The sequence below is a fragment of the Oratosquilla oratoria genome, chromosome 16 (assembly GCF_046742065.1).
Source record: "Oratosquilla oratoria isolate Oo_2021 chromosome 16, ASM4674206v1, whole genome shotgun sequence".
NCBI classification, from domain to species: Eukaryota; Metazoa; Arthropoda; class Malacostraca; order Stomatopoda; family Squillidae; genus Oratosquilla; species Oratosquilla oratoria.
In genome coordinates this window covers 57,289,948-57,303,648 of record NC_134792.1, presented here as the reverse complement: position 1 = coordinate 57,303,648, position 13,701 = coordinate 57,289,948, and the positions used below count along the sequence as shown (strand labels likewise).

At 37.1% G+C, this 13,701-nt stretch overlaps 1 protein-coding gene across 5 annotated transcripts in view; it reads left to right on the top strand.

Moving 5' to 3' along the window:
* The window catches only part of LOC143034036 (uncharacterized), a 114,197-nt gene that overhangs the window by 8,743 nt on the left and 91,753 nt on the right, over positions 1-13,701 (top strand). For all 5 annotated transcript variants that reach the window (XM_076199902.1, XM_076199901.1, XM_076199903.1 and 2 more), the window contains exon 2: positions 9,845-9,999. In XM_076199902.1, coding sequence (XP_076056017.1) covers positions 9,919-9,999 — 81 coding nt within the window. In that variant the 5' untranslated portion in view covers positions 9,845-9,918. The remainder of the gene's footprint in view (positions 1-9,844; positions 10,000-13,701) is intronic.

Below are 13,701 nucleotides of genomic sequence, written 5' to 3'. Positions count from 1 at the left end.
CTTTATCTTTTGGATCAGTAAAGGCTCTGAAGGCAGTGAAAGTAATTGTGATGTATATATCAATAATGTTACATGTTATAAAGAATACAGTTGAACAACAAATATGGTTGTGTTTGTCAGTCAATCTGTTGTTGGCTTGAGCTTTGCTGACAGGAAACTAATCCCCACAGCAGCTGGCAATGGTCCACTGGCCTTCTTATAGATCTGTCTTTCCAGAACAGGTGCCTCTGCATTGTAATTATGTGGGATGGTTTCTTTGTTAGTGGCTGAAAGTAGTAGGAGGGAGCAGTAGCCACTTATCAGCTGTCCTTTTTAAAAGTGGAAGAAATTTCAGATGAAGTTGATGGATATCTTGGACCCAGTCCAAAGACTGAGTAACAGCCCCTTGTGGGTGCACTTTTAGATAGAAGTGGAAGAATTAATGGGGTTTAAGATGTGCAGCAAGGAGATGACTGATGCCCTTCTTGCATGACCACCATTGTTGGTCCCTGGTTGTGTTTGTGATGCATATTAACTGACTTTTTTCTTATGTTGACTGTAATACGAGTTTGTACATTGTCCATTAGCTGTAATAGGAAAGCTAGTTACCTTCTCTGCTGGGATAGGAAACCTTTGTATTTCAACTGAAGGATTTGTACACTTGATTGCATTTATAAGGAGCCCAAATTTTTCATTTATGGTATTGAATATATTTTAATTATTTTCAGCCATTTGAAGATACAAATAATTAGTGTGAATAACATAGTGTATGTATCTATTTCAGAATGATTTTGTCATTTGAAAATGTTTGTGTAATGTTTAAATTTTTATATTGAGGGTTAGAGATTAATGAAAATTTGATTATAAGTTGTGTTTTGTTATTATCAGTTCCATAGTAAAATTATATGCATAGCTACTTGGAATCCAATATTTGTAATACTGAATTTTGTACACAGTGATATAAGGTTACATGACTATAATATTTTCAAATAGTTTTGCTCCAGAATCCAAGGAAAGTATGTCAGCAAGCCCAAGGCTGTGCAAGAAGGGAAATGATTGTACAAGGAAGGTAGGAGGAAATGGAACAGGGAGAAATCTTGTACACCACATATATCTGTATCATCAGGGTTTATGTGTTTTGATTGTACAAGATCTGCCTTTGCGGTATTGGCTTGCATGATAATTGGACACTTTCTTGGTTGCATTGTAAATACTTTTGGTTTCATAGTTCTTTTTGGAGTCAAGTGATATTTTTCCTTGCCAAAGAAGTATATGTTTTTGAATAAATATCTTAGCAAATATAAAAATAGTGCAACAGTTAAAGGTAGCATTTTGTATGAGGTAGCCAAGGATGACAGATGTAGAAAGGAATAAAAGTTTGGACATTTGTGGAATGGTAGTGTCAGGTTTGAGAAAGTAGAATGAAAATTAATAACGTACAAAGTGGATTTGGAGTTCTGAATATACCAGGTTGTAAAATTACGCACATTGACAAATTATTCTTGGACACTAGAACATGAATTTCTTACATGAGCAGTCTATGAGAATGGTTTTGAAAACCATTGAAAATTTTTGAACAGTCAGTTCCTTTAGTTCATACTTAGAAGACCTACAGCCCAAAGGGATCCTGTAGTGGCACAATGAAATTTTTGAACAGTCAGTTCCTTTAGTTCATGCTTAGAAGACCTACAGCCCAAAGGGATCCTGTAGTGGCACTTATGTTAGCTCAAATATCATTTCAAAAGAAGTCTTGTAAAGTATTGTGGTTATCTGTACTGTATAATCAATCGGTCAACAAGATTCTCCATCTCCCTCTTGTAGGTGATGGCTCCCAGGTAACCAGCAACAACCACCAAATTGGCCTATAGGTCACTCTTGGAAGAAACTGTGTTGTCTGTATATGGTTAGGTTGGAACAGTGTAGATGAAAGGTTTTGGCATTTTCAGCCAGCTGGTTTGTTTCTGAGGCTATCTTGTTTACGTGGCTAGGCCTGTTCTGTGTTGGCATTGTGTTAGTATTGGATGACCTGAGTAGGGTGTTTGGTCTTACAGTGCTTGTTTTGAGATATGAAAATGATTGTGTTTTTACATGTTGTCCTCCTTCATTCAGTTGCACTTGTATGATGCAGTGTGGTTGAATATGGTTGAGGCCTTTTGCATAGAACTGTGTCCCTTTATAGTTCTATAATTTTTTTTTTTTTTTATGCAAGTATTCTATTGGAGTGTTTTTGATGCATCCTGTTGTTCTTCTTCGTGGTTTCAATGCGTTATTTTGTATAGGTTGTAGGGCATGTTTGCTTTCCTGATTATTGGGAACTATGCTGTGGAAGCATAGTCAAGCTTGTGCTTGCAACTGACTTTTATTATGTTTATTTTCCTATTGAATTTCAATGTTAAGTCTTATGTGTGGACTGAAGGTCATATATGAAAAGTGATGCCCAGAATTTTTTAATTCTTTTCAGCTGGAAGGATTTTTCCATTCAGTTTCAAACATTGGGTTGTTCTTTGATTAATGGTTGTCTGATGTGAGCAATGAAACAAAGTTAAGGTATGCCCTAACTTAGCCATACTCGGAAACAACCCAATATTTCTTCTTTAAGTAACTTGTGGGCCGATCGGTTGGCTGTTACTGGTTACCTGGGGGCTGAGGGTTTCCTGCAAGAAAGATTTGATGCTATGGGTTGATTGAATGGTGAGAAATTTCATGTTAGATACCAATTATGGTAGTACAGGTAATAATTGCTAGAAACTAGTTGTAAAATTCTGGTTCTTGGTGGGATCTCTAGATTGGATGTTTATTATAGAGAACAACTGGTGAGCAAGATTATGAACTAGTTTTGGAATCTTTGGAAGCAGGGAAAGTGCCTAGAGATTGAAAAATGGTCAATGTTGTCCCAGTTTATGAACTAGGAAGCCTGAAATAGTGGCCATGACCAGTATGATAGCTGAAATGCTTGAGAGAAGTGTGAAAAATAGATAAGATATTTGGAGGAGAGGAAGATCCTGGCAGATGCATATTTTGACAAATTTCACATTTCAAAAGTTGAGTTTTTACTTCAGATGGAGAGGATGGGTGGGTGGAGTGTATATTTGGACTTAAAGAATTTTTTTATATCATAAAAGATTAATATGGGAAATGGAATGTAAAGGGAGTAATTTAGCTGGAGTGTATGAAGTACTTCATGAGGATAGTTATTAAGTATATTGTATACACTCACATTTGTCTCCTTTTCTCTTGTAAAGCAGGACTATACAGACACTCCTCTGGCACTCTACCCTCCCTTAGACACAAATTAAACAACCTCACCAGCCAGTCCACTATTACTGTACCTCCATTCTTCAGCCAATCAAACCCAAGTGCCTTACCTGCTCTCATGAATTTAATAACTATTTGCACCTCATCTTTTCTTATTTCTCCTCCATTGTCCTCACCCATCACTGTCATTTACTTAGTGTCCCTCCTTCTCCTCCACATTTAACAGCTCCCTAAGATACTCTGCCCATCTTCCCCCTACTACCTCATATTCTATTATCATCTGTCTATCTGCACCTTTACCTTTTCTTCTAGTTGACTCCCCTCCTTTTCCTCTCTTAACTTCCTTCCAAAACGCCTTTTTTATTACTTTTTTTTATCATAGTACTCGTTTTATATCTGCCCTCTTTTTTTTTTAAACCTTCTTTATCTTTGTTTTGCTTCTCTTCTTATTTCTTTGTACCTCTGTGTTTCTCTTGTTATACTTTGCAACCAGTCCATGAAGGCTTCTCTTCAACAACCTTTTTCACTTCATCATTCCACCTCTTGCTACCCTTCCTTCTGTTCACTCCCATGTTCCACACACTATCTTTACACACCTTTTTACTTCCTTGAAACGCCGTCATTCCTCCTTTGCTTTTCCCTCTACTCTCCTCCCACACTTCTCAGCTTCTCTTTGTATTCCTGCTCCGTTTCCTTCTCATTTAAACTGTTTAATCTAAGCACGTCCTTTTCCTCTTTCTCCATCTATCCTCCACTCTCAGCTTAACTTAGAAAGAAAGATATGAATAAAAGCAAACGGAAGAAATGGTCAAAACAGTTCCCAGTTTAGCAAACAACATTTGAAGAAAGACTAAGTTGGAGCTGACAACATTAGGAGAGGTGATATAATTGCTTTCTTTAGAAGAGGATTGGACATATTCACAAATGGTTTTCCATATAAATCCATTAATTGATAGAACAGAAGAAATAGTCCAGTCAGACAGCATAAAGCAAGTTAAAGCTGATGTTGACATTGAAGTACAAAGATAGCACCCTATGAGGCTATTATCCTTTATATTGCAATTAAGGCAAGCTCCTGGTCATATGACTGATGGTTTTATCACAACACAACACCCCCCATTTTATTTATTTATTTATTTATTTATTTATTTTTTTTTTCCCTCTCTCCCCTCCATGTTTGTCCTTTATGGAGAAAATGTGTTAGGTACTAGAATTAGGTGTAGCTCTTGTCAAGTATGCATGCAGTTGTAAGTGTCTCTTGTACAATTTAATAGTTTCTCTGTGTACAGGTACATAGTCCAACCATTACTCATTTGTTAGTTACACAAGTGGAATATATGTATGATAATGTCATTTGCTATGAAAGAACAAAGTGTTAAGCTTTGTATAGGTGAAATTCAGAGTGAATTGTAATATTGCAGTTACTGTGTAACTGTGCATGGTAATGGAAAATTCTTGTAATTTTAACTATAGTACAATACTGTTTCACATTTTGATTATATGTTTTTCTAAAAGATATTTCTTAGTGCTTGTTCTCCACCTATTACTCTAGATATTTACAATTTGCATGAAATGTGCTGTAGTAGCATACATTTCCTTCATTTTGCAGAAATAAAACGGTCATACTAAATATGAATAGTTTAAGAATGAAAAGGACTTGCATACTCCTAGTGTGAGACATAGGTTTTTGGGAAGCACTGGTAAGTGGTTCCTGTAATTACTATTGTATTCGTGAGCATAATTGTGATAAATGGGGCTGAGAATGTATGTGGAAGAGATGGCTTGGCTTAATTGTAGTGATATTCACATATCCCTTTTATATGTACAGTACTTTGTTTTGGAGAAAGGGAACATTTTGTATGAAAATTTTATGAGAATGGCATTTAACCTTTTTCTGGAATTTTATGTACTGTGAAAGTCCTTAGTTTTATGAACATGGCATTTCCATTGTAACAAGTTGATGTCCCTTTTGAAAGGTGAAACTGCACAGTGTTTGGGAAAATGATAAATTGCTACAATGGGAAACTGTGACCTTACTCTGATTTCAGAAAGTAAGGAGCCAAGAGAGTTGGAGTGGAAGGAAAATGATGTTCATGCATTGAGAAGAAGTGAGAGTGTTAGCATTGAGTGATTTGCCCAGTTGGACATTTATATGCAAGCTTAAGTAAGAAGTTTTAACCAAGAAGAAAGGTCAAGCTGTCCTAGTGACAACATATTGTCCAAGGCTAGTATTGATTTGAACATCGTTTTAGATTTGCTTGTATCATGTGGGTATTACCAGTGGTCACACAGGAAGAGGATATTGTTAAGTAGAGTGAATGCAACTTGGGTGGAGTTGAAGCTACCTATCTGAATGCACCTGCTTGTATCCATTGCTTTTATGTACCTACCCAAAGGGAGTGAGTGTGTTCATGCTTGTCACATGTTGGGACCTTTCTGGCTGGTGCTTTAATTACCTAACTTCAGCTTTGGTTACTGCAGATGTTCTGTTTGATTAATATTATGTTTGCTTCCAGTATTGTGATGGGTATGTTAAGCTTTCAAATTGTATCCGACACCTTTGTTCATGTTGATCTATATAAAGTCTCACCCATGTATTTAAAGTCTTTGTGGAGTAAGTTGTCCTTTTAGGAGTAAGTATTAGAATCCTGTATGGCTTAGGCTAGTCATTAATGAATTATGAGTGTAACATTTAGGAATTGCTCCCTGTTTTGTACTTAATTTTTTCAAAGTTTTATGTATAAATATATAAAATACACAATTGCATATATACATTTAAGGAAGCGAATGTATGTGGAATCAATAAGTTGCCTAAATGTAGGGAATTAGAGTACGGCTCTTACCACAAAAGTTATCTTTTCGAGTGAGCTGTTCCTCAGCTGGTGCAGTTTGCCTCTGGAGATGGGCTGGGCGGGACATTGACGATGCGTGTTGCATGTTGCAGGGGTGTGGATGCTGTGGCGATGCTCAAAGTGGGCAGCAAGTTTTACACATTTGATGAGCTGAGTCAGCACCTGGAGGAGTTCCAGGAAATTGAACAAGTCCAGTTGTGGGTGCGCGACTCTCGGACTGTGCTTGCGGCAGCAAAGAGGGCACGTCGCAAGTCTCTCAATCCAGCCCTCAAATATGCCGAGCTGACTTACTCCTGTGTGTTTGGAGGCAGGCGACCTTCAGACCAGACCAAGGCCCAAAATCAGTAAGTTGTAATTCCATAGGATTTGATACTGCTATGAATCTTAGAAGACCGTTGGTTATGGGTCCATGTTGCATATTATGTTTTATTTATTTTATTTTTATTTATTTGTTTATGTTTTTTTTTTCTTGGGAGGGAAGAAAATCATGGATCCAGTAGTATCTTTCAAATTAAATTTTTGTATAACAATTGAATAATTAGGAAAGGAATTTAAAGTCAAGTGATTTAATCATTATTACTTTTCCAAATACTCAAAAAGAACCTCAGCGGGGGGATGCCCTTTTAAGGTGAGGTTGTCAACATCCAATGATGGCCAGGCACTGGTTGTGAAGGAAATCTGCCATGACCACAATCACGAACCAGGCAAGGTAGGGCTTCCAGTAATGTTTCCATTAGCGTTTAGTATTGAAAAGAAAAGTGAAATTGATGTTTAAAATATCTTAAAGCATAGTCAGGCTCTATTAGTTCCCTTGAGCAATTTTGTTCAATATTGCTTAGATTATTTATTTAGATATACATTTGGTCATCTCTGTTGCACTGGGACATTGCAGAAGCTTCACGAAGAGCCAAGGCGACTGTACAAAAAGACTGGTAATCGCACAGCTGTTCGTAAGCCTGTCCGGTATATCGTGAACAAACATCGGTTGGCCAACACAAAAAGCAGCAGTAGAACCAAGAGTCAAGACCGAAATTCAGTTCATCAATTGAGTTCACAGCTGCACCATCACACGCAATTCCATTACCATCCTAACCTACAACAGCAACAAATTAAGGTCCATCATCCTCATCAGACTGAAATCATTCAACTTGACTCTCCAGACCACATTGACACTCCTGATCATCTGAGTTCACCAGATCTCTCTAGTACCTTTGAACATATTGGTTCACATAACAACTCTGTGGATCAGTACACATACCTGCCACCTTCCCCTATATCACCAAGGTAAGCTTAATTTGGATTCCTCATTTTAATCTGTGAGGCTTGGCTAAATATACCATATATTCTTGAAATAGTTGTCACAGCCTACTTTCTTGTGTTTAGAAGTGTTTTTCAAAGTTTTGTATACAAATGTCTTGTGTGTGTGTGTGTTTTAAATGGCTATGTTTATACTGAGCATTGTATTATGTTTCTGTTGGTGTTGGTTCTAATGCTGTTAAGCAAAAAAAAAAAAATAACACAGGAGAGGTGATACTCATCTTTTTTCCTGGTGTCTTGATGTTATTTGCAGTATTAAACCTTATTCATAGTAATTGTATACAAGACTTTATGCATGAGAGTGAACTAGATGCATTTAACTTGGGATAGATTCGTTCATACTTACTGGTTATAGGTTTTGGGTTGTTCTTTATCGTCATGTGTGTGGTTTTGATGATTCTTAAGTGTTCAACAGGGATGTTAAAAAGTAAATGGTTAACCTTAAATGTCAAGGAAAATATTTGGATGTAACCTTTAATGGTATGTGTAATGTGGATTACTTGCTGTGAAACTGCAGTATGTCCATGGATGCCTTGCCTTTATTTGTTGCATCTTACACTAATGTTAAACATATCTCAGTGCATGCTGAGATCAAACAGAAAGAAGGCCAATGTTGTACTAGTGATCACAGTACCTTGCTGTTGATCATAGTTTAACAGTAGCCAACATTTTTATTTTTTTTTACCCCCACTAAGTATAGTATATTTATATAAACACATGTCTTGTGTGAAATGTTAATATTGGTGCTGATTGCATTGTGCAAAAACATTTTGGTGAAGAGTGCAACAGACAGGACCAAAGAAAGTGAATAGTGCATCCTGTGTTGTCCGTTTGCAATAGCATTGGTGAGGATTTGTTTACCTTGTAAGGTAATTTATTCCTAAGAAATATTTAAGGGCTACAGTAGAAACATGGACCATAGGAGTCCTGAACAGCATTTCATTAATCAAAAGGTTGATGGATAGAAATGTATATATATTTATTTTCTATGTAGATTTTTAATGAAAAGGGTTGGCAACCCCTAGTCAACACATTATGATTTTGTTTATTTTATATTTAGGTTTAATAGTTACTTAGTTAACTTGACCTTTTGATATATGAATTGCAAACTAGTGTAGTAACTATCCCCATACCTTTGAAACTGACTGTGTGTTGATGCTGCAGCTTGTCGAGCATATACCAGCCAGACAGTGAAGAGGAGGATCAGTTTGAGCCCATCCTAGACCTGGAGGAAGCACTTGAAGAAGCTTTAGGGGATCTGGACAGTGTAGGCAGTATGGAGGTGGAAGAGGGGCTGTGCCTCTCATCCATTGGGGCATCCCAGGTTTCACATCCTTCCTCCATCACATCATCATCATCCCTGGACGGGGGAGCAACCCCATCCACACCTATGCGATCGGTTTGCTCCTCCCCGGCCCCCCCAGGCTCAGCCACCTCCTCCTCCATGTCCACGACCCCCCTGACAACCAAGAGGCTCCGCGGTCGACCCCGCAAGCAGTCCTTCTCAGGAAGTACGTTTGAGAATTGTGTGGACATTCCAGATCTTGACTTCAGTTTGAATGACTTAATGGACTTTGAAGTGTATCTGTTTTAGCAGAACAAGACCAGTGTAACAAAAAAGCAGTCAGGTCACTTAGCCATGCAAGTTCAACTTTGTACAGCAGCCTCTTATATGATGGGAATTCATATAGTTGATCAAATCGTAGTAAAGTCGTATGTTTTTCTTTTGTAAATCTTCTTTCCCTATTCTGTTTTTTGTCAGTTTGTGCTGAACTGAGCTTGAGTTAACAAGGTTTCACTTTAGGGTCACGGCTGTTTTAGTTCAGTGGTTCAATGGTAGGAATTACTCTTTAAGTAACTGACAGTTGTAAAATGCACCATATAATGAGCTGTTATCAAGAATACAGCCCCAAAGCTTTACATGTGTTGTTTCATTGCATCCTTAACCAAGTCTTGTGGAAGATCCGCAAATTGAAACTTCAATACCCAAGTCCATCTGGGCACACTTGGTAATTAGTTCTGGATTCACAGTTTTACTGGTGGATTTCAGTGGTTTTGTAAATATTAAGGGCATATGTTGTACAGTAGCCCTATGTGAATATCTGAAAAGCCCAGGTTCTTACATTCCTTAAATTGCCTTCAGGTGTGAGGTGAAAGGCCCACATTTGTTTTTGACAATAGTGAAGTTGTTAAGAAAACTTACAGTAAGACTGCAGGATTGTATGTTGAATGGTTGATTTTGGATGGGTGATGTAGAAACTCAAAGTGAGAGGGGTGTGGTCTTTAAACTGGCAAGAAACTTGTTTTGTTATAAAGGGAAATTCCCAGCCTTGACTGACCCTGGTAAAGCAGGTGGTGACCATGTTTGCCTTGTTTTGCATTCCTCTGCCTGGCTGGTTTGAGGCTAACTCTGATTATTAAAGTCCAGTCTATTGTTGCAGCTCCTCCTAAAGGAGAAAAAGGCGACACAGCAGAAAAACCAGATAAAGGTGGTGGTGGTGGTAAAGCAGATAAAATGGACAATGCTACAACCTCAGGGGAATCAAAGAATAAGGAGAGTTCAGAGTTTCTTGGATTTTCCCCAGCAAGAGAGAAGGTACGTAAGGCAACTTCTGGGCTTTAGCAGTCTTTTGTCACTCTTTCAAGCCTGAGATTTTTTAAGATTTATTCAAAGTGTGACGAGCTACAAAAAGTTTGAAGTCTGGTTCACACACTTGAAGGTACAGTATTCTGGAGATGTTTTTCTAGTTAGAGAAATCAGTGTTTCTGGAAGTTGTATTTTTGTATGTTTTTTCACCTTACCAGTGGCAATCAGTAATGTGGAATGATGTTGTTTTAGTAAACATTCTTACTGTTAATGCTGGGATTGAACCTGTGACATGGAACCACAAAATTTGCCCCATGACAACAGTTGGGAAAAAAAAAAATGGGCTTGGTACTAAAGTTCAAAGGCATGGGTTTGGTCCCTGACATAACAGGCAGAACAGTTATGAGTCTGTGTTCTAAGATTATCTTTTTGGAATTCAGTATCCACAAGAATTTGTATAATATTTAAAGGGCTAGTTGAATAGTATTCATTATTGTATTGTGTATGCCAAACTTGAAGTAATGTGACTTAAGTAGGCAATAATTCTTCATTTTCATGTTTTAAGGACCAGAAGTTGATGAATACCTGAATTGGAAGAAGAGAACATCTGGTAAAATAAAAGAAGAGGATATTATAATATTACTGTTTGATCCACACATTAGGATCAAACATTGGGAGGCAAAATTAAACGAAGACCTGTAGATCAGATGTGGGAAATATTTCAAAATACGCTCACTAAGATGATTCAAACTTACATTCCTATTAAGGACAGACGTCGCCCAAAGTGGCTCGACAAAGAAACTGAAAAAAGTATTGCTAAAAAGAGACAGGCTTATAAGAAATATAAGTGCTCGGGTGCATCTAATGACTATGAAAGTTATGTATCAATACAGAGAGATTTAAAAAAGACAATAAGAAAAAGAAAACGACAATACGAAATGAACATCACTGAGAAATCCAAAGAGAATCCCAAAGAATTCTATAGTTACATTAGAGATAAAAAGGTTGTTAGGAATCACATTGGTCCACTATTATCTGCTGACGGTCAACTTGAATATTCAAATGAAGGAATGTGTAATATCTTAAACAATTATTTTAGCTCGGTATTCGTAAACGAAACACCTCAAGGTGAATTCCAAACTGAAACCTGTGAAAAGTCTAGGGTAAACTTACTCACTACGGTAAATATAACAAAAGAAAAAATTAAAAGGTGTATAGACAAACTCAAAGTTAATAAAACACCAGGGCCTGACAGTTGGCATCCAAGAATCTTAAAGGAAATGAAAAATGATATTGTTGTTCCATTAGAAATTATTTTCAAGAAATCCATCATATCCGGAGATGTCCCAAGAGAATGGAAGCTAGCTAACGTTACTCCCATATTCAATAAAGGTGACAAAAAGAAACCAAATAACTATAGGCCTATAAGTTTGACTTCAATCGTAGGAAAAATAATGGAAACTATCATCAGAGATGCTATCGAACATCATTTAGAAAGTAACCGTTTGATAAATGATAGCCAGCATGGTTTCAGACGGAAACGTTCTTGCGTTCCTAACTTACTCGAATTCTACAACACAGTTATCTCGAATTATGACAAAAGAAACAATATAGATTTAGTATATCTAGACTTTGCAAAAGCTTTTGATACCGTCCCACACGAAAGACTACTTACTAAATTAGCTTTGCATGGAATAAGTGGTAGCCTATTAGGTTGGACTAGTAATTGGTTGAATGATCGAAAACAGAGAGTTGTTTTAAATGGAAAAACTTCTGGATGGAAAAGTGTTGCAAGTGGAGTTCCTCAGGGTTCCGTTCTTGGGCCACTTCTATTCATAGTATATATAAATGATATAGACCATGGACTAAAATCTACTGTTTCCAAATTTGCTGATGATACAAAACTGTGCGGAGTGGCAAATGATCACTCAAACCAATTAGATATTCAAGAAGATTTAGATAAATTACAGCAATGGTCTGAAAAGTGGCTAATGAAATTTAACACAAGTAAATGCACATAGGTAAAAATAACAGTAAGTACGATTACAAGTTATTTGGAAATTCGTTAACAAAAGTGGATAGTGAAAAAGATCTCGGCGTAATTATCAGTAACGACCTCAAATCATCCAAGCAGTGTATTTCAGCCTCTGAGAAAGCAAATAAGATTCTAGGACTGATTGCGCGATCTTTTGATTTCAAAAGTCCATCACTCATTAACAAGCTATATAAATCGTTAGTTCGTCCACATTTGGAATATGCTGTTTCCGTATGGTCACCGAATCTCATTAAAGACATTGACAGATTGGAAAGAGTACAACGGCGAGCCACAAAACTGATTCCAAATATAAAAAATAAATCATACGAAAATCGACTAAAACATATGAATCTGTTTTCCCTAAAAAAGCGTAGACTCGGAGGTGACTTGATACAGGTCTTTAAAATTCTAAAGGGAATTGACAACATCAAAAGTGACCAAATTTTTACATTGAATGAGAATCAGACAAGAAACAATGGTCTCAAACTGTCCGGAAATAGATTCAATTTGGAAGTAGGTAGAAACAACTTTGCCAACCGTGTAGTTAATGAATGGAATAAACTTCCTGCACAGGTAGTGCAATGTAGTTCAGTTCAAAGCTTTAAGAATCATTTAGATAAATACCTAAGTAAGATGCTGTAATAATTATAATTTATCTTATATTATTTGTTTTTGTTTTGTTATCATTTGTCTGTCTGATTTTTATTTATTATTAGTTATATGTCAATTTATTATTATTTACTATTTACCTGTTTGTTTATTATTTAACTATACCTATGCATTTATTTATGTATTTTATTTGTTATTTACATTATCATAGTTTTTATTTATTATTTTATTATTAATATGATTTTTTTTCGCATCCGACCTAGATATGGATCAAAAGGTCTCCTGTCGGTATGCTCCGCCTTTGTAATCCTTTGTAATTTTGATGATAATTGTAACGAAGCAGCTGTGTATGGTGACTTCTGTTATAGAAACACTTTGGCTACATTGCCTTTGAGATAGGAGGGGCGACAGTGGGCGTAGGGTAGGTGTGTGCTTTAATATAACCACCAACTTATAAGGGGGTAAGAGGTCTTTGGAATGTGTATATACGTTTTTCATGGCAGGGTCAGAGGAGGGATTGAGGAAGCTGGTGGCAGAGTTTGGGAGAGTATGTGATAGAAGAAAGCTAAAGATAAATGTGGGTAAAAGTAAGGTGATGAGATGTACAAGGGGTGAAAGTGGCAGTAGACTGGAAGTGAACATTAAGGGAGAGCGACTGGAGGAAGTGGATAGTTTTAGATACTTGGGTGCAAGTGTAGCAGGAAAAGGTGGAGTGAAGGTGGAGGTAGAATGTAGATTGAGAGAAGCGAGTAAATGCCTTGGTGGTTTAAAGAGTGTAATGAGGAATAGACATTTGGGAATGGATGCGAAGAGGAGACTGTATGAAGGAGTGATTGTGCCAACAGCACTGTATGGGGCAGAAACGTGGAACATAAGAGAAGAAGAGAGAAGGAGTTTGAATGTGTTTGAGATGAGGTGTCTGAGAAGTATGGTGGGGGTTACTAGGCTAGATAGAGTGAGAAATGAGGAGGTGAGGAGGAGAACAGGGGTGAAAAAGGATTTGGGAGATAGGGTTGATGAAAGAATATTAGGATGGTTTGGACACATGGAAAGAATGAGTGAAGAAA